Consider the following 22825-nt stretch of genomic DNA (forward strand, 5'->3'; position numbering starts at 1 on the left):
GGGAACTTCTAGGAGTCAGCCCCGAATCTAGGTATGCCACTTAGGTGGCCAAAGGGCTTCTCTAAACTCCAGTAGAAGAGAGAGAGAAGGTGGTTTAGTTTTGCAGTAATATGTGATTTCTTTGTCGGTTGGAGGTGTCTACTCTAAATGTTTCTGCATGTCTTGCAGGTCTGGTGTGAAACAAATCTGCGAAGGTGCATCAGCGAATTCCATCGGTTTATTTGCGAGACGTGTAACAAGGCATTCCCCATGCTTTTGGCGCTTAAACTGCACACAGAAACTCACGTGATGGATCAAGGAAGAGACAAGCACAAGCTACAGTCCGCATCCCTACCCAGTGAGAACCCAGACCAGAAAGCCTTCATGGCATCCTTGGGCCTACAGTACACCAAAGACATCAAACCTGTCAAGCAGGAAGACGATACACAAGACGAGGTCCAAGAAATGCGGCTCAGAGCACTGAAGAGTAACCTACCTCAGGAACCCGGCAGCACTGGCCTGCTCAGCCTCTCTCCTCTGGAAGCTGCCACTATGGGAGGGTCATTTTCAGTCCTCCCACCTACAAAGGAGAATATAAAGCTCCTCTCGCTGCAGCCTTTCCAGAAGGGTTTTATCATCCAGCCTGACAGCAGTATTGTGGTAAAACCCATCTCCAATGAATCTGCAATTGAGCTGGCAGACATTCAGCAGATCTTGAAGATGGCTTCTTCCGCTCCTCCTCAAATCAGTCTTCCTCCACTTTCTAAGGCACCTTCTGTCCCTGTGCAGTCCATTTTCAAGCATATGCCACCACTGAAGCCAAAGCCTTTGGTAACACCCCGAACAGTTGTTGCAACTTCTACACCTCCTCCTCTTATCAGTGCCCAGCAAGCCTCCCCCGGCTGCATTAGCCCAAGCCTCCCACCGCCTCCTCTGAGGCTGATCAAGAACTCGGTGGAGACCTCCTCCAACTCTCACCTCTCCCAGCCAGGAGCCAAATCAAGTCCTTCCTCACAGTTGCTCCTCCAGCCCAAAGTAGAGCCTTTAACTCAGCACGAGATGAAGACACAACTGGAGCAGGACAGCATTATTGAAGCTCTCCTGCCTCTGAATATGGAAGCCAAGATCAAGCAAGAGGTGACAGAAGGGGACCTCAAAGCCATCATTGCAGGGGCAGCAAACAAGAAAGCCCCAACAATGAGGAAAGTCTTGTACCCCTGTCGTTTCTGCGACCAGGTGTTTGCCTTCTCTGGTGTCCTGAGAGCTCATATCCGTTCTCACTTGGGTATTTCCCCATACCAGTGCAACATCTGTGACTACATTGCAGCTGACAAGGCAGCACTGATCCGACACCTGCGGACACACAGTGGAGAGAGGCCTTACATCTGTAAAATCTGCCACTACCCTTTCACAGTTAAAGCCAACTGCGAGAGGCATCTGCGAAAGAAGCACCTCAAAGTGACCAGAAAGGATATAGAGAAGAACATCGAGTACGTCACCAGCAATGCTGCAGAGATGGTGGATGCCTTCTGTTCCCCAGACACTGTGTGCAAGTTGTGTGGCGAGGATCTGAAGCATTACCGGGCCCTCCGCATCCACATGAGGACGCACAGTGGTTGCCAGAAGAAGAAGCCATTTGAGTGCAAGGAGTGTGGCACAGCCTTTTCAGCCAAGCGGAACTGCATTCACCATATCCTGAAGCAGCATTTACACGTGCAGGAAAGGGAGATTGAGAATTACATCTTGGTGGTGGACTGCAGTGCTCAGGAGAGCCACACAGATGCTCCTTTATTGGAGGACAGCACTTACATGGACTGCAAGCCCATCACTCCTTTCCTAGAGCCACAAAACGGCTTCTTGCTTGGGACACCATCTCATGTTCCCATCAAACTTGAACCTACGGGCAACTTCCCGATGGATTTTGATGAGCCATTGGATTTCTCACAGAAGAGCAAAAACCTGAGTGCTGTGCAAGTGAAGCAGGAGAACCTGCTTGTTTCTTCTCCCCTGTCTTTCTACGACTGTTCCATGGAGCCCATTGACCTGTCCATCCCCAAAGTCCTGAAGAGGGATAACGATATCCCTGGTGAGGCCAGGAATCAAGAGCTGGCTTCTTCTGTGATCATTGATAATGCCTATAACTGTCAGCAGTGTCCTCTGGGCTTTGGTGCCAATGGGAACTCAGAGAAAAACATGGCTGTCGGACATCCCCAGCCACTGAAGGGTTCGTTGCATTTGACTGTCCCAATCATTTCCCCAGCTCTCCTTGGCAATTCTGCCTTGCTGAGACCCTTGAGGCCTAAACCACCACCGCAACCTCTCTTGCCAAAGCCTCCAGTAACTAAAGAGCTGCCACCACTGGCTTCCATTGCACAGATCATTTCATCTGTGTCTTCTGCTCCTGCTTTGCTGAAAACGGAGGCTGCAGATGCCAGTCCCAAGGCAGCGAGCAGCTCCACTGGGTGTGACAAATCAGGGAATGCCAAAGCAAAAATGACAATCGTGACCGCCATTCAGAGAGACACCAGCCTTCCCAGTGACCTGACTCAGGCCTGTGACCCCGAGCCGCCTCCCGTTGCTGACACTGGGTTGACTAAGAAAAGAGGCAGAAAGAAAGGAACAAAAAACAAGCCTAAACTGAGCAGTGGTGTGGATCTGGAGTCAAGCGGGGAGTTTGCCAGCATAGAGAAGATGCTGGCTACCACAGACACTAATAAATTTAGCCCGTTTCTACAGTCCACTGACAATTTCAAGGAAGAAAGCGGCCAAAACGGAACAAGTGAGGATGAAAAGGAAACAGCTGAAGATAAGCTGCTGAGAGGGAAGAAGAACACTTACTCAGACTGCCCGCAAAAAATCTCCTGTCCTTACTGTCCTCGAGTCTTTTCCTGGGCAAGTTCCCTACAGCGGCACGTGCTCACTCACACAGGTAAGAGTGCCCCGTCCTTCAAGTGGATGGGAGTGCCCGAGGATTTTCCTCGCTGAAGGCACCTGAAGGCAAGGTCTCCCAATGCAAGAGTCTTCCTTTCTCATCTTCTGTCCAATGTCCAAATCATGTTCTTTTTTCCTTTGTAAAGCCACAGCTGTTGCTGTTGCATTGTAATGGTGTTACATTTTTGTAGTAATGGAGTAATCTCTGTGGCTTTGAGTATCAAGGGGGCAAATTAAGCTGCTAAAGCCCATTTGACTTCAGTGGTGTAACTTAGCATACACGGAAGAAGAATTTGGTTTCAGGTTTTCTGTTATTTCTGTCTCATCTTGACAGTCAACATGTGTTGAATATTTCATTGTGCCTTACACGGTTTGTTTGGATGCTTCCAGGGACTGTTTGTCAACTTCAGGAATGATGAAAATATGCCACGACAATGAGAACCAATAAGTGTAACACTGTGTCAGTGAAAGAAGATAATGTAGCATTTAGCTTTTTTTTGTGATGGCTCTCATTTGACAGAAAGAAGGAGGATGCAAGAAATAGCATCCTGAGCATTACGTGGTAGTAGTTTCCCTCTAGGAAACGTTTCTACTTATTGTTAGACAACTAAAGTGGGCTTAGACCCTGAGGCATGCAGTTACACACGGAACCTGTAATATTGTGCCACTGTGCAAGTAACCTCAAACCTGGGGTAAACCAAAGGAGGAACTGGGGGGCGAGATTTACTCTAAGTTTGGGGTTCTTTTTCATTCTTCTTTGTGAAGGAAAGACTTCATTGAACACTGTGTCAGTCGGATGCTAACTCCTTTTTCCACTCGCACTATAATAATTAGTAGGTTCTTACCCTGCTTGGTGACGGAAAGGAAGAAACTCTACTTTCTTTGCTCTCTTTTAAGTCAGGGATGGTTGTTAATACCATTCTCCTCATTATGCAATCTCAAGTCCTAATGTAAAGAGTAAAAGTTAGGAAGATTCATAAGAAATTTCTGGGAATTGAGTACAGCCTTGTAAGAGATAAAGGATTTATTTATTTACTTTGAAAGAATGAAGGGTTCATGAAGCAAAAGATCCATTTCAATACTAAAGGGGAACCCTGAAGAGGTCAAGTGTTAGCTAAGAGGTTTAAAGGGAATCTGAGTTGCAGAGCAGTCCCTCTTACAATTTGAGTGACATGAGGATGTAACCTGAAGGTACTCGGTGCAACAGTGAGGCTGTTGTTTTCTGGTGTGCACAGACCAAATTCTGTTATCCTATTAAGTGTACAGTTTGCTTTCAGCAGTGAAGGAGAGCTCTTTATTCGTACCAATTGTTTTCCAACACCCTGCCCTCCAAAAATAATATATAGTTACTGAGGAACTTTTCATGAGACAGAAAACAATAAAGAGAGGCTTTGCCCAGACTGAGGGGGTTGACCTGCTTATTGATGGCGGACTTCCAAGGTAGCAGCACTGCTGTAAATCCTTAATGAAGACAGGAAAATGCATTTCTGGTAAAACCTGTCTCCCCTGCCACTGCTGGGCTTGGAAGGGGACACCATCCTTTAGAAGGCCTGTGCTGCTGTCCCCATGGGGAAGACAAACCACTGCAGCAGAAGCTAGCTTGTGTCCTCAGTGCGTGTCCAGGACTTTGGTGGTGCCACAGTAGTGGCACTGATTGCATTCAGTCTGGTGCACTCTGGCATTGCACATACTGAGAGCTCGTAGATTCCATAGCAGCTCCCCTCTGATAGCAGTGTACATACAGGAGGGGAAAGGGAAAGGTAAGATGGGAAGACAGAGGAGGTTTAGGCCAAGGAAGGTGGTTCCAAAGCAAGTGCTGAGATGCACTGGGATGTGCAAGATGCTCTGGGGTTGAGTGGGCCTTGTGCTTCTGTGTTGGCTTTCAGGTGCTGGTGGCATGGGCAGAATTTGACAGCTGTGTGATGTAGCAGTTTGCTGGGTTTGTGTCCTACACAGGTTTCTGCTGGAGACATCTACAGCTTTGTAGTGCAATGTGCTTCTGTTCCCACCTGTCACACAGGCAGTGACTTGTTAGTTAGCTTTGCTTTATAAAAGGAGTCAAGGAAAGATTTTGATCTTTGATCTTACTGTAAAGAGAAAAAGGGAACTTTATTGTCTGAACTTGGTGGCTGCTCCCTACCTTGGCCTCTTCTCTCTCTGAGTTAAGCTTGTGTGAATTAGAGAGTCTTGTGCTCCCAAACTGTGTACATTAGGCATCTGGTCTGTAGTGAATCGGGGAGTGGCTTGGGTTGGAAAGGACCTCCAAGACCAGTTTAAGCTCCCCTGCCATGGCAGGGTTGTCAGACATTAAATCAGATGCTAGATCAGGCTGCCCAGGGAAGATTTCATAGAATCACAGCAGTGAAGCTGACTGTACTCCTAGATCACTGTAGTACACTGCTTTAAGAAGAGTAGCGCAGTCACTTGAGCAAAGTGATGCAACTAGCTCTTTTCCATCCTATTGTAGTATGGAAATTGCTCATGGGAAAATATGACTGAGGAAAAGGTACTTCATTTTGAGCATTTAAGTGGCGTAGGTACTACCAGTTTTAAACCTCCGTCCATTTACAGTCATGAAAAGATTTTTGCAAGCATGTCTTTCGTGTTCTATAGAATTTCAACATGAAGAACTTCTTCCATGTGGTGTCAAGATTAGTTTTGCTTTGTGTGAAAGGGCATAAATGTGCATGCTGCGAGTAACCCATATCCTTCACACAGCCAAAAGCCTCTGATAAAAGCCTTCGTGCTGCTCAGTCTTGCCTCAACACCACTATGTGTTTTTTACTTCAGAAGCATTTCCCTGGGAAGTACACATCTTCTTCATTGGTTTTTATTGTAATGCAAAGCTCACAAGTGGGGCTCTGGGAATTTGGCACAGCTTGCTTTTAAACAGTGTTTAGCGCTGTACCTGTGTTTTGTTTGAACATGCTTGAACACTTGCTTTTCATACTTTCTTTCTCTTGATGTTGTCTTACTTAATTTTCTGTGTTCAACTCAGTTTACCTTTTTTTCTCGCCCTTCTCTCCATCTCTTGACTTCTTTCCATTCTCAGAGCAGCAAAGAAGATGTGCCCTGCAGATGATGCAGTTAATTTTTCTCTTTTATGGTACATGAATCAAGCTGGGTTCTATGCAAAATGAAAGTAATGGTCTGTGGCCATTAGTTACAGATAACCTAGATGTGTTTGCAGAGAATCACTCGAGGGTGTTCTCAGAGCAATACTAACAGATCATATTTGGCCCAGCAATAATGTTTGTAAAAGGTGAGATGCAGTGGTGTGATGGTGGTTCTTGCTTGGTTTTGTTTGTTCTGTATGTGTGATTTTCTTGTGTTTTTGGTTAGTTGGGGTTCTTTGTGTGTGTGTGGGTGGGTGGTTTTTTTTGTTTCGTTTTGTTTTTGCAGATAAGCTGCTGCTTGCCAAGCATTCAGAATATCACGGAAATTAAACGGATGGGAAGATATCTATAAACAACAGAAATTAATTAGTTAGTAGAATACAGTTATGCCTAACCTGTGAACCTGCATGTTTCCTATTGATGGGTGGATACAAGTTGTAACAAAGAGCTGGAAGGGGTTCTATTCCTTGCCTGTGTGACTTGAGTAAGAGTGGAACTGTAGACATCTTCACTTTGCAGAGCTGGTCCTCACCACAGCAATAATGCGCTTCAACTGCTACAACGGTGGCAGGAGATACTTTAATTAAGTGATGCTCTTTTGATGCACTATGATTGCTTAGATGACCTTTTATTTCAAAAGAGAGTCTGTTCAAATGACTGGCTTCCATGAAGTGTCCAGCCTCAAGTGGTCTCGCTATGCTGCTCACTGAGTTTTGCAGTCAGTTCTGAGTCAATACACAGCTGCAGGTGTATTTTAATCCAAGCCATGATCGTTCATATGGAAATAAATAAAGAAATAAATAAAATAGTGCTTAAACTATCACTGCTGAGGTGACCTTCCAGTCAGCAAGTGTATTTTATCAGAAGAGCAGGTGCCTCTGAGGGACAGTATGGGAAGTGAGGAATGCTGCTCGTTTGGATGATCTTCCTTGTGCCTTTAAAAGGTGGCATTTGTGTAAAGCAGTCCGGTTTCTGTTTGGGAACAGGACCGTAACTTGGGGTGGGGGAATTAGAGTTTGCGCAGTAAGCAGGATTTTTGTTTGAGTTTTGAGACCTCCAAATAGGATGTTTGTGTGGAAAGAAGATCTTATCTGTTGTAGATACTGGTCTGTATAACAAATATTTGGTTGATAGGAAAGCTTTAAAATCTGAAGATATGAGAAAATTGTGACCTGAGATGCAGGTTGAGTTTCAAGCAATTAATCCCCAGCTAATCCTGTCATTGCATGCTTGAAAAGAAATGTGAAAAGAATTAGGCGATCGCGAAGCACAAAGATTTCTGCTGGACTTTGAAGTTCTGTTTTGTATTTGCATTGTGAAAGAAGCCAAATAAAAGTGCAGAAAGTGGTATTTGTAGCCATAAATTTCTGGTTGATTTAGCAGGCATTTATAAAGAAAAAGTGAGTAACTTGAAAGCCTACAGAAATCAGTACCTTGATGCTTCTAAAACGTTGTGCTGACACAGGGAAGAGAAAGAAATAACTGCAGTGAAATGTCTGCAAGATGTGGGGAGTCCCTCGTTCAGGTTGAGGCGTTAATTAGAACCGAACCGACTTGTGGCAGAAGAAAGTGAGGGAAGTACCCACAGTGTCATATCAAAGAGAGGCTGTGATTGGTCTGGGAGGTTGTGTGTGTGTGTTCAGGGGGTTTGGATGTGAGGGAGAAGGTGTGACAGGAGCTGGTCTCCTTTGACTTGTACCCATCCTCACAGTCTCCTCCTCCATCACAGATACATCTTGTGGGGCCACTTTCCTCATTCCACTCCATGAGCCTGGCTTTTCTTCCTGCTCTTCCTGTATATGGCCTCTTCCCTTCTTCTACTTATCTAAATGAACTACAGAGATGAAAAACTTTCTCCTGCAGGGAATTAATTGGATCTTACATAGGACTTCATACAACCGAAGTCTATGGGGATCAAGTTCCCAATGGCTTTGATGGAAGTTTTGTCAAATTCGAACATAGTCATCTCAAGATAACATCTTGCTGAGGAGCTTGCAACGAGGATGTTGTAGTAAGTCACCTTTGAGTAGGGAAATTAGAGTTCTTTTCCACTGAAACAGATTTGGTTCTGACAGGCTGGTCCCAGAGATTACAGACAAGGTGACTTGAGAATGAAAGGGAGGCTGAAAGCTATAAAGGAGGAAAGACAAACAAGCAAACAAAAAACAGCTAGTCATACCAAATCTAATAGAATTTGCACAGATCCTGCCATCTGATCCCTGGGGAGAAATGGGTTTATCCCCCAGTCTAAGGGAAGAGATGCTGGATCTCACAACAGCACAGGCACTTTTCAAATAGAATAGAAAGATCAAGTCGTGCAGGTTGGGCTGAGCGCTGCAGACGGGCAAAGCACGAAGGTGAAAGAAACAGAATCACAGAATACCCCGAGTTGGAAGGAACCCATTAGGATCATCACGTCCAACTCCTGATGCCCTGCTGTGTTAGAGCAGTGCTTCATGCAGTTAAATGCTCTGTTTCCAGTGGTATCAGTAGGATCTACTGTTTTGGGTGAGCTTGTGGGCCTGCCCACTTCCTGCAGTTTATTCCTCTTACACTCTGCCAGCATCCACCACTGCATTAGGGCTGCATGTTAGAGGGCATTTTGCTGCCTGCTCCCTTTAGAACCTGATCATGGACCAGCTGTCTCAGTCACTTTAGTTGCTTTCTGAACCTGCTGATGCTGTGTGCCTCCAACCTCACGTGGCGTCAAGCTCCAGAAGTTCACTACCTGCTGTGTAAAGAAATATTTTTTAAATCCATTTTAAGCTGATCCCCTGCTAGTTTCAGAGAGCCTCCCTTCATTCCAGCATTGCAGGATTTGGTGAACTGCAGTTCTGTGTTTGCTCTCTGCTCACAAGCCTCAATCATAATCACCCCCTCTCCTGCAAAAATGAGGGTCTTCGGCCTTTCTGGTGTCATCCCATTGCTTTGATTAGGTTCACTTCGTGTCTTCTGCAGCCCAGCTATGTCCTTCCTGCCATGCTGTGGCCAGAACTGCATGCATAACCTGTAATGAGAGCACACCAGGCCAGTACACAGCAGCAAAGGGACGCCTTTTGTTTTGCCCTCACCACTCTTGCTTGCTGTACACAGCGTTTCTTGGCTTTATATTGGCTGCTGAGGCAGGGCAAAGCAGTGGTCCTGGAGAGATACATGCAACGGCTCTTCTTTCCTGAATGCCAGTGCCACTTTCAGCATCTTGAAGGTTTGCTTTAGATTATTTTTTTTTCCCAGAGTTTTTTTTTACCTTAAATTTGTCTGCTCTGATGCTCCCCAGTCATCTTCTTGCCCACTCAATTTTGAGACTTTTTCAGCAAAGGAAATAGATTGTCAGATCACAAGGGGCTTTGCTGTAGGCAGGTGAGTGGCGTTTAGCAAAAGGAAGTGAGCTGGCCTCAAACTGTGGGTGAGTGCAGTAGCTCAGTGTTTGTCTTTGCTGACCAAACGGGATAGATGCGGGAAGGAAACTCAGTGGATTGGTACGTATCCCTTGCCTGACAAGCTCTTACACAAAAGAGGTACCTCCAGGAGAGACAGGGCAGCTCTGTATCACTGAATAGGTGATATGGAAGAGCTGTTGAAACAGCAAATCTAAAAGCAGCAAGAACTTTGTTTGGAAATGTCTGCTTCACATCCTTTCTTTCCCTTGTAATCGGCAGGTGGTGTTGCAGTGATTCAGATGCAGTCACACAAGTCTCAGTACTAGTCTGGCAGTAAAATCTGCCATGCTAGAGAACATGTTGCAACGTGATTTGCTCTCGCTTGCCACGAAGGACAAAGATGTCTCGTTACCACGTTAACAGCCCGTAACTCTGCCGGGCTGTAGCATGTTACCCAGAGTGTCACGTGAGCTGGTTCGGCCTTTGCAGGCAACAGATGGTTGCAGCATGAGAGGAGAAGACTCATGTTATAACACGATCCCCTAGCAGAACAAAAGTCTGCAGAAAGGGCTCTGAAAGTGCTCACCTCTGTGGTCTTTGCAGCAGAATGAAGTAAAAATGCCTTAATGGGATCTGCTAGAAACTAGTCAGAAGGATGCTAAGGCAGCTCAGCTGATTGATGAGGTGAGCAGGAGGAAAGGTTTTCTGAAGCCACTCAGACAAGCATGAGCATGACACATAGGATGTGCAGGACACTGATGGAAGGTAAATGTTGTTCTTAGCTCTTGTGCAGCCGGTGCTGGGCTGGTCAGAGTGGTTCGACCTGCCCCTGGCAGACAGAGCCTTGGGCCATGGTTGGATAACACAAAGCACGTCTCAGCCATACTGGCTCAACCTGTTCCCAGCTGTTCATCCCCACGTCTGTAACTGACCTAGCTGTCCAAAAAAAAAAATGAAAAGGGCAAGGGGAGGGACTGGCAGTCCTCAGATCAGTTCTCAGATCCAGCTCATGGTATGACCCTGAAAGAGTGCATTGGTGCAGCAGGGTGATGGAGCTGGCAGCATCTCCTGGGAGAACCAGATGGATGCTGCTGAAATTGGCCTTGCCATCAAACACTTCTTTTTTTCAGGCAGCAGCTTCAGAAAGCAAAGAAGGCTCCTATGCTGGTAGCATTACCGTGAGCACTTCATAGCATGGCTTAGTGTTCTTAACAAGCTTTGCCAGCTGGTGTTTAATCACAGGCCAGAATCATTCAGCATCTTTGGACATGTGGCCTCATTCCATTGCACAAGAAAAATGGATTTCAAAATCAGCGGAAGTAAATTATAATTTGAAACTGTGGCTCAGTTGAAAAGGGGGACATTTCTCGTCTTATGCTGGCTGTAAAAGGTGGGCAAGTGGTGTGGTTGGGGCTCACAGGAGAAGCTTTTCAATAGCTGTTATCTGCAAGTGTGTCATAGTCTGGGTTGCTGTACTGTGTGCTGAATGGGAGACGCTTGGGTGGTGTTTGGTCAGCTCTAAATGAAGCAGAGAGGAAAGCTTTAAGATGAGGTGTAAGGCAGGAAGCGCAATTCAATAGAGTGTCACTGGGAACAGGTTTATAGAGGGTTTCTTTTTGGTCTTGTTTTAAAATAAAACAAAAAACAGGATGGTGCTTTTGAATAGGAGTCGAAGACAGGGAATCTGTGTGAGTGATGGAGTTTGTGCGTGTCTTTTTGCTTCGCGAAACAGAAGGGAGCAGCCTAACAACAGGGCCCGAAACATCTCATGCAGGAGGGGGCAGCTTGTGGGGTTCAGAGCAGGGCAGGCCGCTGCAGCTGCCCTGTGGAGCGACTCCATGGACTTTCATCACGTTAAAGCAGCCCTGCCCTCACTTCCGTGGGGCTTTCTGAAGGCTCCTTTCTTGCAACCAAATACCACTGATGGAGGAGAGGTGTTGGGACGGGAATGGGGTGAGAGATTTATCTGTTAGACAGTACATGAAGATACTATCCTAAGGAAAGGTCCTTTTCTTAGAGAGGCCTGCACCTGATTTGAGAGGGTCAAAAACAACTACTCTGTGTTAACTAGGCAAATATTTACAAAGTAAGTACGCTCGACAGTGAATTTTCTGATTAGTGTTTAAGCAGAATTCATCTTTGCTCTAGAAATCTGCCACTCTGTGATCCCTCCAGAAATCATGTGAGCCCTGGTTATAGTGGAGGACTTGTTGTTTTTCCAAACTGTCGTAGCTGTCTGTACCTCTGAACTACATTTGTCATTATTTCCTAGAGGACAAAGGGCTTGCAACTGCAGTTTCGGTGTCAGGCAAAGTTTAACAGCCACTCCAGAGCCGTAACTTATGGCAAGGCAAGAGTTGCTTGGCAAAGGAGTAAGTGACAAATGGAGAGGAGATGCTGAAGTTGGTCCGAATGGCAGAGCAGTTCTGTCAAAGATACTGAGGAGATGATGTATAACTCACTTGAATGTATAGCCAGCTCTGCATAAAACCCTCTTTCTCACAGCTCACTGTGAACTGAAAGTCTCTGGGCTTTTTCCTCCCAGCTCAGTGCAGATTCCTACTTGCTAGGTGCAGTCAGAACTAGTCCTGAGTGCCTTTGTTTGTGTTGGTGACTTGAACTGTTCACTTGAAGGTCTTGGAGGGGACCATAGGTTGTGTTAAAGGCAAACAGCGTGATGCTATATATCTCTTCTCCAGGGTTTTAGTTGTAGTTTTAGCTGTCTGCTTTTCTAGAATTGGTCCTTTCCTTTTCCCTACACTTTTTAAAACAGCCATCTGTCTTTTAATGTTTGTATTTCAAGAGTAATGCACATAACAGCTGAAGCTCCCTCAACCGTGGGCTGTTTTAACTATTTAACCTTGCGTGTGATGTATTGTGATGTGGTAAAGGTGGCAAAGCGTGTGTTTACGATAAAAAAGGACAGTGGTAGCCCCCATGTTTTTGCAAGTTGACTCCACAGGTTGAAAAGCTGTTCTCTAAGCCGTGGATGTAAGTAGGAGCAGAGCTGTGTGAGCAGGTCATTAAAGGTGCCAAACTTACTGGGCTGCTTCCACCTAGCGGTAGCTGCGTCTAGTGTAAAATAAGAATAAATAAATAAATAAATCAGGTTACTTCAGTTAACGGGGGGAAAATGGTAAGCCATCAGCTCATCTGACTGGTAATGCCAATTGCTTGTCCAGCTTTTATTTCCAGTGCTCTGTCTGTTCTGCTTTTTAGTGTTATTTATGTGATGGGTGTTCTGACAGTTCTATGGGGATGTCAGGAATGTCTGGCAATAAACACTTGCTTTAAAGTCACAAAATTGTTTCCACTACAACACCCTGTTTTATCTAATAACAACTCAGCATCTCCAGCTATACCCTATTCCGCCTTAGTTCCAGGGGAAAGACAGACAGACACAGGAAAACAGAATCAAACCGGCAGCCTCCTCGCCTTGATCTGTATCTGCTCTTTTATCTGAAACTTTCCATGTTCAGTGTCTCACTGGACAATTGTGTTTGTGTATACAGGAAAGCAGTTCACTTCTCATTCTCTTTCTTGCCACCTGTAAAAGATGGACTGTTCTGACTGGGCCGACTGAAACCTTCAGCTTGAGCTGTAAACAGACTTCATCAAAACTCTTCCTTCAAACTGCTGCAAGAAAAGTGATCTTGGCTACAAGTATATAGTGTTTTCTTTCATGCAGGAGGAAAAGTTTTTGCATTCTCAGTTCAAGTTTTGCTTATGAATATATCTCCTGAGAAGTTTGTTTCTTTCCCAGACATTGAAGAGGTAGCAGCTGAGCTGCAGCTTCTCCTTGCCTTCCTCTTCAGGGCCTCACCTCCCTGCTGATCCCCTCCCTCCCTTACATCTCCCACGGTCTCCAGCTTTGTGTCAGAGCTGACTTCATCAGACCTTGACACCTTCATGTCCTCACCTCAGAGGAGCAACTCAAACTGTGTTCCTCTGGGACAAGGCCACGTGCTCAGCTCCCAGCTGTCTTCTAAAACTGAGGTTTAGGAGTAGCTAAACTAAGATGCAAGTGCTGAGAAAGTGGCAGTGGACAGGGCCCTCAGTAAGGGCAGTTCTGCTCTTGTCTTCTCCAGGTTTATCTGTGGGATAACAAGCAGACCGGAGAGCATTTTCAGCATTGTAAGAGACAGAAACAGCAGGCCTTTCCCTTGTACCATGCCTTCCTCACTACCTCAAATGCATGTGACTGTACAGCATGATAAATGAAATGCAATCATAGAGCCACTGGTTCTGGAAACAGGACTGACTGACCTATTTGAGAGGAACTCGGGCCCTTTGTAGGAGTGTTTGCTCAGATCTAAAGGCTTGGCTAGAATCTTTCCCCATGTCATACAGCATTCTGTGTGGCCAGCAAGGTTTTTCTACAAAGAGGCCTGTAAACAAGCTAAAAGCGGCAGCGTCAGCCTTGCAGGAGGAACCCCACACCAGGCACCAGTGAGGCCATCCTCACGACAGTCCTCTTTCCCACACGCCTCCATGTGCTGCTCTTCCAGTTTGTCCACAGCAAAGCGGGGCTGGTTCTCACCCATTCCCAGAGTCAGGTTTTGTGCAAAGCAGGTTGCTTTTTCACCAGCTGTGAAACCAACCGCGCAGGTTGGGGGTAACCACAGAGTAGCTCAACTAGTCAGGAGCTGCCATTTTGTGATATGCAGGTAGTTTCATAAGGAAGCTGTGAAGCTCTTCCTTGACAAGAAAGGCAGCAGGTCTTGTTAGTGCAGGTGGGAAGGAAGAGTGCTCACCCAAGCCCACACCTTAGGATATTCCTGGCCAAGTCCATAACTGAATTTTGGAAGCGTTCATTCTATGGTGGTGAGCTGGTTTTGGAAGAGAAAGTGTGTGTATCCATGCTGCTGGTGTCTGAGATCTTTTTCCTTCCTGAATGTTGATGGTTAAGGTTCATATTCTTTTACTTGATGTCATCCTCACCCGTTAGCCTGCACTGGTAAGGCAACACCACCTACATCACCTGTCCCTCAGAGCCAGTCTCTCTTCCACATGGAAATGTACTCACAAGACAGCAACACAAGGAGGGAACTGCAGGTGGGAAGGGCACAGAGGGGAAAAAAGAAGGCTGAGTTTGAGTACAATTAATTGAACGATTTCCTCCTAAAAAAAAGTACTTGGGGTTTTTAAAACAAAACATTCAGTTTCTGGCCTTCTCTGGTTCTTACTCCCCTCCTGGAATGCTTCTGGTTCGTATTCCCCTCCTGCATGTTGCTCCTGATAGTTCCTGTCTGAAGCGTCATCTTGCTCTGCGTCTGCTGCCTTGTGTTTGGGCAGCAAGGAATTACAGTGTGGCTCTTGGTGTTACAGAAGTGAAGCTCCCTCCATCCCAGACTCTCCATGCTCATACTTGTCTCCATCTTAAGATACCTTCCTGCTCTCTTCCCCAGTAAAGCCCTCCTTCTCATTCTGCTTTCAGTTTTCCTTTGGCCTTACACACAGTTCCTCACAGCAGTGTTTCCTGGCCTCGCCCATGGAGCTCAACTTGCTGAGGGTGAGCACCAGCATAGGGGTGCAGCAGCCACTCAGGTGCTTCCCATAGACATTGTTTGAAGATCTCTGTACTTCAGACCACTTGGTCGGTTTTGTCTTTTCATCCATCGTTTGCAAATACCTGCTGTTGACGGCAGCAACCGAGGGCTGCTGAGAAGGAAAATCCTCTGTTGTTTCCCTTCCCTTTGCTCTTGGATCAGCGACTGTAGGGGTCACTTCATTCTCATGCACCCCAAATCCACATTTCACTCCAAATCTGCGCTGAGGTGAAAAAGACCCTGCTTGCTGTGTGGTGTGTGAATGTTAGCACCGCTAAGGTTGGAGCAAGGCTGGGTGGCCGTGGTCAAGGACAAGAACCCTTTCAGCAGCAGTGTGGAGTCACGTCTCTGGTCATTAATCCTTCCTTTCATCCAAACTCTTGGGCTAAGCTGAAGCATTTGCAGTGAGACACAGATGTGCTGTTCCAGTCCCCAGAATGCCATGTGTGGAAGAAGGCAGCAGGCCAGGAACCCACAGGAGTGCTTCCTCTGTTTTGTTTTGTTTTGTTTTGTTTAAAACATTTCCCCTGTACAGACGTGGCCTGGGTTTGGGTTCTGGTTTCACTGCCTTGCCTTCAACATCAGCCACGAGACCCTGCTGCCTGCACGTAACCGAGAATGCTTTGTGTGCCCCCTGCTTCTCATCCACGCCTGTCTCACGTTTCTCCGAGTTATAAAGCAGTGCAGCTCCTTAATTACTACGCTTTGAGACTTCAGCTGGGTTTTTAGAAACGGCCTCCTGATGTTTGTAATAACTTTGCTTGAATTTTTTACCTTAATTTATCCAGGCGAGAAGCAATGAGTCAAAACACAGAATTCAAATGCAAATGTGTAGGGCACTTGTAGGTGACCTTTTTTTTCCCCAGATACCCGCATTCTCACATTCTCCAGCATTATACACCGACTAGGGCATAGTTGCATGTTTTAATGGGTAGATATTTAGATGTAGTGCAGGGACAAGCGCATGTTGTGCTATGTGGCATAAAGATCCATATCCATAAAGATATGGAAGTACTGGAGCAGGTCCAGAGAAGGGCAACAAGGCTCGTGAAGGGCTTGGAGAATCAGCCCTATGAAGAGAGGCTAAGGAAGCTGGGGCTGTTTAGTCTGAGGAAGAGGAGGCTGAGGGGAGACCTTATTGCCGTCTTCCAGTACCTGAAAGGTTCTTACAGTGAGAGTGGGGCAGGTCTCTTCTCACTAGTGACAAGTGACAGGACAAGGGGAAATGGCCTTAAGTTGCGCCAGGGCAAGTTCAGGTTGGATATTAGGAAGAATTTCTTTACCGAAAGGGTGGTTAGGTACTGGAATAGGCTCCCCAGGGTGGTGGTTGAATCGCCATCCCTGGATGTGTTTAAGAGCCGTTTGGATGTGGTACTCAGGGATATGATTTAGCAGAGGTTTTTTTAGAGATGGGGTACTGGTTAGGCTGCGGTTGGACTTGATGATCTTCAAGGTCTTTTCCAACCTGGGTAATTCTATGATTCTATGTCAAATGGAGGACTTAAACTGCTCATCTGGAGTTTCTAAATCCCTGCGGTTACCAAGCAGCTATTGGGCTTGCAGATAAACGCTGCAGTGTCTGTTGTGTGGTGCCTCAGCTACACACCATCAACGAGAAGGAGCTGAGGGAGGACTTAACACAAGGAAAGCATGAGCTTTCCTTACTAAGCTCACATCCTGGAACAATTGCTGGAAAGTAGCACGTGGGATGCAGTTACATGCCATGCAGCTTTGTCAGCTTGAGCATCCAGATTCAGTCCTGCTTATTTCCACTTGAGATGCTTATGTATGGAGCTTGGAAGAGGTACAGCTCTGCCCCTTTGTTTGCTTTACTCATTCCATGTTGCTGTCATGTCTTTAGCGATGCTAATGGTGCAGACTGATAGGGGAACAGAGAATGTCATTAAGGTGGGTTTCTTAGGCGTGTTTTGCCTTTTTGTTGGAGGGGTGGTAAAACAGCAAAGGATGCTTCCTACTACTGTTTCCTGGCTTAATGTTTTATATCCAGGTGAAATCCAGGTGATGTCAACACCTGGACAAACCTTGGCATCTTTTGCTTATCTGATACATAGCCAGTTTTTTTAACTGTCCTGCGATAACCTTTGACATTTAATTGTACCAGTTGGTTGCATGAGGCCTTTATATTCCCTTTGGAAAACATTTCCCGCTGCTTACAATTTATCGGTTAGAGTAACATGAGGATGTGTATTACTTCAGTCTATATCTATACTCTGTACACCTGTTTACAGATAATAATACATCCACGTGTCTCTGGTGCAGTATATTTATAGCAGTAGTGACCTAAGCTTTTCTTTGGTGTTGCGGCATTTTGTATTCTCTGGTAAAAGCGATTGCACCACACTTGAAGAAATCGCTAAGAATGTGAGTTTATTTTGGAAAACAAAGCTTTTTTCTTTTAAACAGATTTTTAATCATCATTTTGATTGGTTCTGTGGTGTTTTGATCTCTTTTCAGCTGTAAGTTACTGGGTGACAGATAGGATAAGGCAGATGTTCGGACACTTGATCAGCAGCACTGCTTGTGGGTCTGTGAATCCTCACTGCTGGTAGTTGTGTGTTAGTGGAGAGTGTCCCACTGAAGGTTTCTCTCTGTTTGCTTGCAGACAGTCAGGCTGATGCGGAGGCACCTGCTGCAGGGGGTGAAGTCTTGGACCTGACATCCTGTGAGAAGGAGCAGCCAGAGGAAGTCAGCGAGCTACCGGGGAGTGAGTGCAGCCCCAAGGAGGAGCAAAAGGCTGACTCCCCTCCAGCAGAAGAGGATGCCGAAGAAAAAGCAGATGAATATGAAGAGGGCCCTGAGGAAGATTCTGTAAGTAACAAAAGTCTTGACCTCAATTTTGCCAGCAAATTAATGGACTTCAAGCTGGCAGAGAGTGACCAGAGCACAGGCAGCAGTTCTCAGACTGAAAGGAAACATGCCTGTGATGTTTGTGGCAAAACCTTCAAGTTTGCTGGCACTCTTAGCCGTCACAAAAAGGCCCACATTCGTGAGGACAGAAAAGATGAAAGGAGCAGTGAGGATGAAAGCAAAAGCATCCAGGATGATGCAGGAGCTCCCTCGATGCAGGACTCCGGTCTTGAGCAGGAAGAGTCTCCGATGGACTTGAAAGTAGTGGAGTCTCCTCTGGACTGTGAGGCAACAGGAAAGGAGAATGAAGAGAGCGAAAGCATCTCTGAGGGGGAAGGCACAGAGAGAAAGTCCACTGAGAAGAGCAGTGATGACAAAATACCAAAGACTGATGAGGCTAAGAGTACTGCGAAAGCAGACAAAAGAAAGAAAGTCTGTACTGTGTGCAACAAGCGTTTCTGGTCTCTGCAAGATTTGACACGACATATGCGGTCTCATACAGGTAAGAGGAGAATTCAGGACAGAGCAGATAATGAGCAGATCTGCCACCACAGTGATGCATCTTCTCTGTAGGTGCACAATTACTGCTAGTGCATGAAGTTGGAGACACAGCTTTTAGTCCTAAAGGTAGCTGTGAGGTGTCACCTCTTCCCCAGTCTGCCATACTGCGCACGAAGCCTATTGAAGGAGCAGGAGTAGTTACACCACCACCTTTTCTTCAGCTCCCAAACAGTTTTCCCCCATGTTTGCTTACAGCGTTCGGAGGGTAGGACAGGTGTGCAGATCCAGCTTCTCTCTCCCTTCCCATAATGTGTCTGTGGCTATACGTCTTCCCAGTATTTTGATGAGCAGTGGAGAAACATGGCAGTGTGTAAGACTTCATTTCCAAGTGAAAGTTTAGAGAGAGCGTGTGGTTTTGTCTGATTATCTGGGCCTGGTATTGGTATTATGCTGGTGATACGCATGACCTTCTGCTTGAGTGAAAAGCACAACTACCGTTTGCATTCTGCTCTTCCTTGGGCAGAGAATGTGGAATACAGGTAGTAAAGTATTTGTCCAGTTACTCAATAGTTAAAGTATTAGGGATTGCTTTATGCAGTAAATTTCAGGGGTGCATTGAGAAGGAGGTGAAGTCATGAGCCAGCTCAAGAGTGAGTTAGTTGTGCATCCTCATTAATGATGTATTTTACCTCTCAGTAGGCTGTTCTGATGTTGGAAAATGGCATTTCATGTCTTTTGAAATGCTTTCTGCTGCAGACAATATCTTTGTAATTAACTTTGGTTACAGAATATTTGTGCTGTAATTGAAGAACGAGGATGTTCAATAAGCTACACCAAAGACTAGTGTCCTAACCAAACCTTTTACCTTCAGTATTGACTTCTCAAGTGCAAAGATGACCTGTTTTCATCTGGCTTTGAGTGAAACTAGAGATGGATCCCACTCTTGTGGCTATTTTCATACTAATCTAGAAGATTCGAGGAGACTATATCTAAAATGCTGAGTGTTAGACCTAAATGTTAGACCTAAATGAAACTGTTCTATGCCAGTGATTCCCATACTGTGTTTTAAATGCATGCTGAGATGCACAGACCATATCGATATGCCTGTTTATTTATTTATTTATTTATTTTGCTGTTTGTTTCTCTTTCTTATTTGACTCCGAAAGATGTCAGTGTCATAGAAAAACACAGAATAGGTTAGAATGGAATAGAAACCTGGCTCGGTTCTTCAAATGTAACAAATTTAAACACCACCACTGTTAAGATAATGCGTTTTCAAATGCGGATTTTGCCTCAGTGCTGTGATGGACTCAAAACTGGTTGGCCTTCCTCCTTCCTCTCCCTCTCCCATCCACTCAGGTACATGGCAGAATATTGCCTATACTTCGGTTTTAACCATGCTTTATACAAGACGAGTATAGAAAGTTTTTGGAATACTTTTTCGAATACTTTTTCTCCTAAGAGGAACTTCTGAGGCGGTCTAAAGTGTGTAAGGAACCCACTGCTGAATGGCTGTCAGGCTGAAACATTTCCTTCACCCTCGCATGTAGTTTTGGGGGGCTCCGGGGTCCTAGTCACAGAGTGAGCTGCAGAGCTGCACTGTTTTGGGATGGGCAAAAGCAGATGACCAGAAATGCTCCTGGCTGGAGTCCTGTCTTCTGTCAACAGCAAGGAGAAGCTTCTCTTAGAAGCGTCATGCTTCCCACGGGCAGCAGGACTGGCTTACTCCACACCAGTGGTATCCTGATGGAATCGCACCACTGAGAAGTCTTTAGCAACGGCAATCAGAAACATGGGATGAAGCTGTCAGGATGGGACTTTTGGTTCTTTGGGGCTGGCATGGCAGTGGTGGCAGGTATCCAGAACCATGGGGCACTGTGCTTGGCCTGGAGCTGGGGGAAGATTTGTCAGCAGAGACGTGGAGGTGTGGCTTTGTTTTTCAAGGTGCTTGTGCTGAGGAAACTATTGAAACATTTCAGATGCAAAAAGTGGTTTTGAAAGCAGAGCAAATCCCATGTTGATTACAACATAGGAGCAGCTCTGCAGCTGCTCTGAGGCTTTTAGCGCTGCAAAGTGACTGCAAGAATTTTGTCCTGAGAGTAGCATTTCTTTGCACAGGTGTGAAGAGGTTTCTTTAAGGGCTTTCAAGTGTTTCAGAAATAAGAGTAGAGCTCCAGCGGGCTGAAGGACATCAACAGATTTTTAACAGCACCCCAAGGCACATACTCTCTGTAACTCACTAAAAGGAGGCTATAGCTAGGTAGGGGTTGGCCTGTTCTCTCAGGTAAAGGTGGTAGGATGAGAGGTAATGGCCTTAAGTCGTGCCAGGGGACATTCAGGTTGGATACTGAGAAAAATTTCTTCTCATAAAGAGTGGTGAGGCAGTGGCACAGGCTGCCCAGGGAGGTGGTGGGGTTACCATCACTGGAGGTGTTCAGGAATTGTGTGGATGTGGCACTGAGGGATGTTGTCAGTGGGCATGGTGGGGATGGGTTGGTGATCAGACTAGATCATCTTAGTGGGCTTTTATGACCTTTGTGGTTTTGCGATTCTGTGTTTTTCATTTGCTCAGTAAACACTGACCACTGCTGACAGACACCTCTAGTGTCCTGTGAAGGCCCAATAAATCTGTCTCCTTCAGCTTCTCTTTCCATTTTAATACAGCAGTGCTCTCCTTCTGCTTCACAAAAAGAGTAGTAGTTGTTCTGTCAAGAGCAGTTCATGACAGCTTCTCTTTGATTTAGGTAGGTAACTCATCTGCCAGTACCTAGGAGAAGATGTTCTCTTATGCGCTGTTCAGTTTGGTTCATTTTTAAGCCCTTCTGACCACAGGTCTCTGGACAGGGTCCTCCTAACTCAAATCCGATCTCTCTGTATATAGCAGGGCCTGTAACTTGGAGCCCCTGTGGTGGGCTGCTGTAGAAGGGATGTTAACAAGCACCTGAGGCTTGTGGTCTTCCTCCCTCCTTAGTGCAGGGCTGAAAGAGAAGATATAGTGGGTACATAATGTGCTACCCTGTGGTGTTACTGTGTGACTATGGAGATGATATGAGGAAGTGGGATGGAAAGCCCATCTTTACCCTAGATGGTTGCTGCCTCCAACCATGTGGAGGAAAAGGGAAGTCAGATTCATTGGACTGTGTGGGTTCAATAGCCTGGCACATCAGAACCACAGGTTTATAAAGCTCTACTGGACACCAGTGCACATTGTACCCCGGTATTATCAAGTTATAAAGGGGCGGAACTCATCTGTATTTCTGGAGTGACAGGGGCCCAAGGGTCTTTGTACCTGCTTGCATACTACGATAGTACAGAAGCAAAAACCCTGAATAGAAGGAACACCAAAGTTTGATGGAGGTACTGAACTTCCAGCGTGGAGCATCTTAGGCTGCTTGAAACAAGAGGGTGGTGTGTTTGTGACCTCATGGCTGACCTCGTATTTTCATTCTCTTGCAGGTGAGAGACCGTACAAGTGTCAAACCTGTGAACGGACCTTCACTCTGAAGCACAGCCTGGTTCGTCACCAGCGCATACACCAGAAAGTCAAAAATACTCGAAACCACGGGAAGGAGAGCGACAAGGAAGAGACCCAGTCGAGGTGCGGGGAAGACAGCGAAAATGAGTCTAGCCACAGTGGCACCAACCCCATCTCAGAAAACGAGTGCGACTTTGCAGGGGTTGTTGGCAGCCACCCATCTGGTACCAGAAGCCAAAAGGAGTCCCCGGTTGGCGTGGCCAAGGACGTGCCCTGCGAAGAGGAGAGGCCGAGCGGGCAAGGAGCTGGTGCCAGCCTCGTGGAGCCCACCAAGAACGTGCAGAAGCAGCCCGCAACAGACCAGGAGCCTCGGGGTAGCTCCGAGCTAGAGAGACCGCCGGGTTTCATTCAAGACTTGCTGGAGATGCACAACAAAAAGTCTCCCATGAATCACATTCTTGCCTCTGCAGACAGCACGCCTCAGCTCTTGGGGGTGGAATGACTTGCGAGGAGGCTGGGCCCATCCCAGCACACAAACTGAAGCCAGCAGAGCAAGGTTTCCAGGGTCTCGTTTCAGAAGAGTGACCTACAGCTGTGGGGAGAGTATGGCAGACTGGATGCAGTGCCATATGCCTTTCAGTATAATAATGCAAGAGACTACAGTATATACTGATTTGAGTGCCTTACTACTTTATTAGATCTTTTGGTATCATAGAATTTTTTTTTTTTTTCAAAAATGATTTTTTTTTTTTTAATATTTTAATGAATTATTTGGAGAGGACCTTTTTCATTTAAGCATTAATGTTACCTTTTGTATTGGTGTGTGTGAGCTTGGTCTTGTATATCTGATAGTCTCTGTGTTTGTTCTCTGAGCTGGAAATGGGGCAGTGGGGTGGGAGGCCCTTGGATACCACAGCCAATAACTGGAAGCGATTTATGTGAATTTCATACGGAACAGTCAGAGGAAACGCAGACGAGATGTCGATCGTTGTTTTCTCGGTAGATGTTCTCGCATTTGCCACACGG

General features: G+C 46.0%; 1 protein-coding gene across 4 annotated transcripts in view; it reads left to right on the top strand.

The window, feature by feature from the left end:
* The window catches only part of RREB1 (ras responsive element binding protein 1), a 117031-nt gene extending 94559 nt beyond the window's left edge, over positions 1 to 22472 (top strand). For 3 of the 4 annotated variants that reach the window (XM_072329096.1, XM_072329098.1, XM_072329097.1), the window contains exons 9-11: positions 169 to 2908; positions 17579 to 18325; positions 21781 to 22472. In XM_072329096.1, the coding sequence (XP_072185197.1) occupies positions 169 to 2908; positions 17579 to 18325; positions 21781 to 22301 (4008 nt within the window). In that variant the 3' untranslated portion in view covers positions 22302 to 22472. The remainder of the gene's footprint in view (positions 1 to 168; positions 2909 to 17578; positions 18326 to 21780) is intronic. The other variant, XM_072329099.1, reaches the window with a different exon arrangement.
* Positions 22473 to 22825: the final 353 nt, after the last annotated feature.

The sequence above is a fragment of the Excalfactoria chinensis genome, chromosome 2 (assembly GCF_039878825.1).
Source record: "Excalfactoria chinensis isolate bCotChi1 chromosome 2, bCotChi1.hap2, whole genome shotgun sequence".
NCBI lineage: Eukaryota > Metazoa > Chordata > Aves > Galliformes > Phasianidae > Excalfactoria > Excalfactoria chinensis.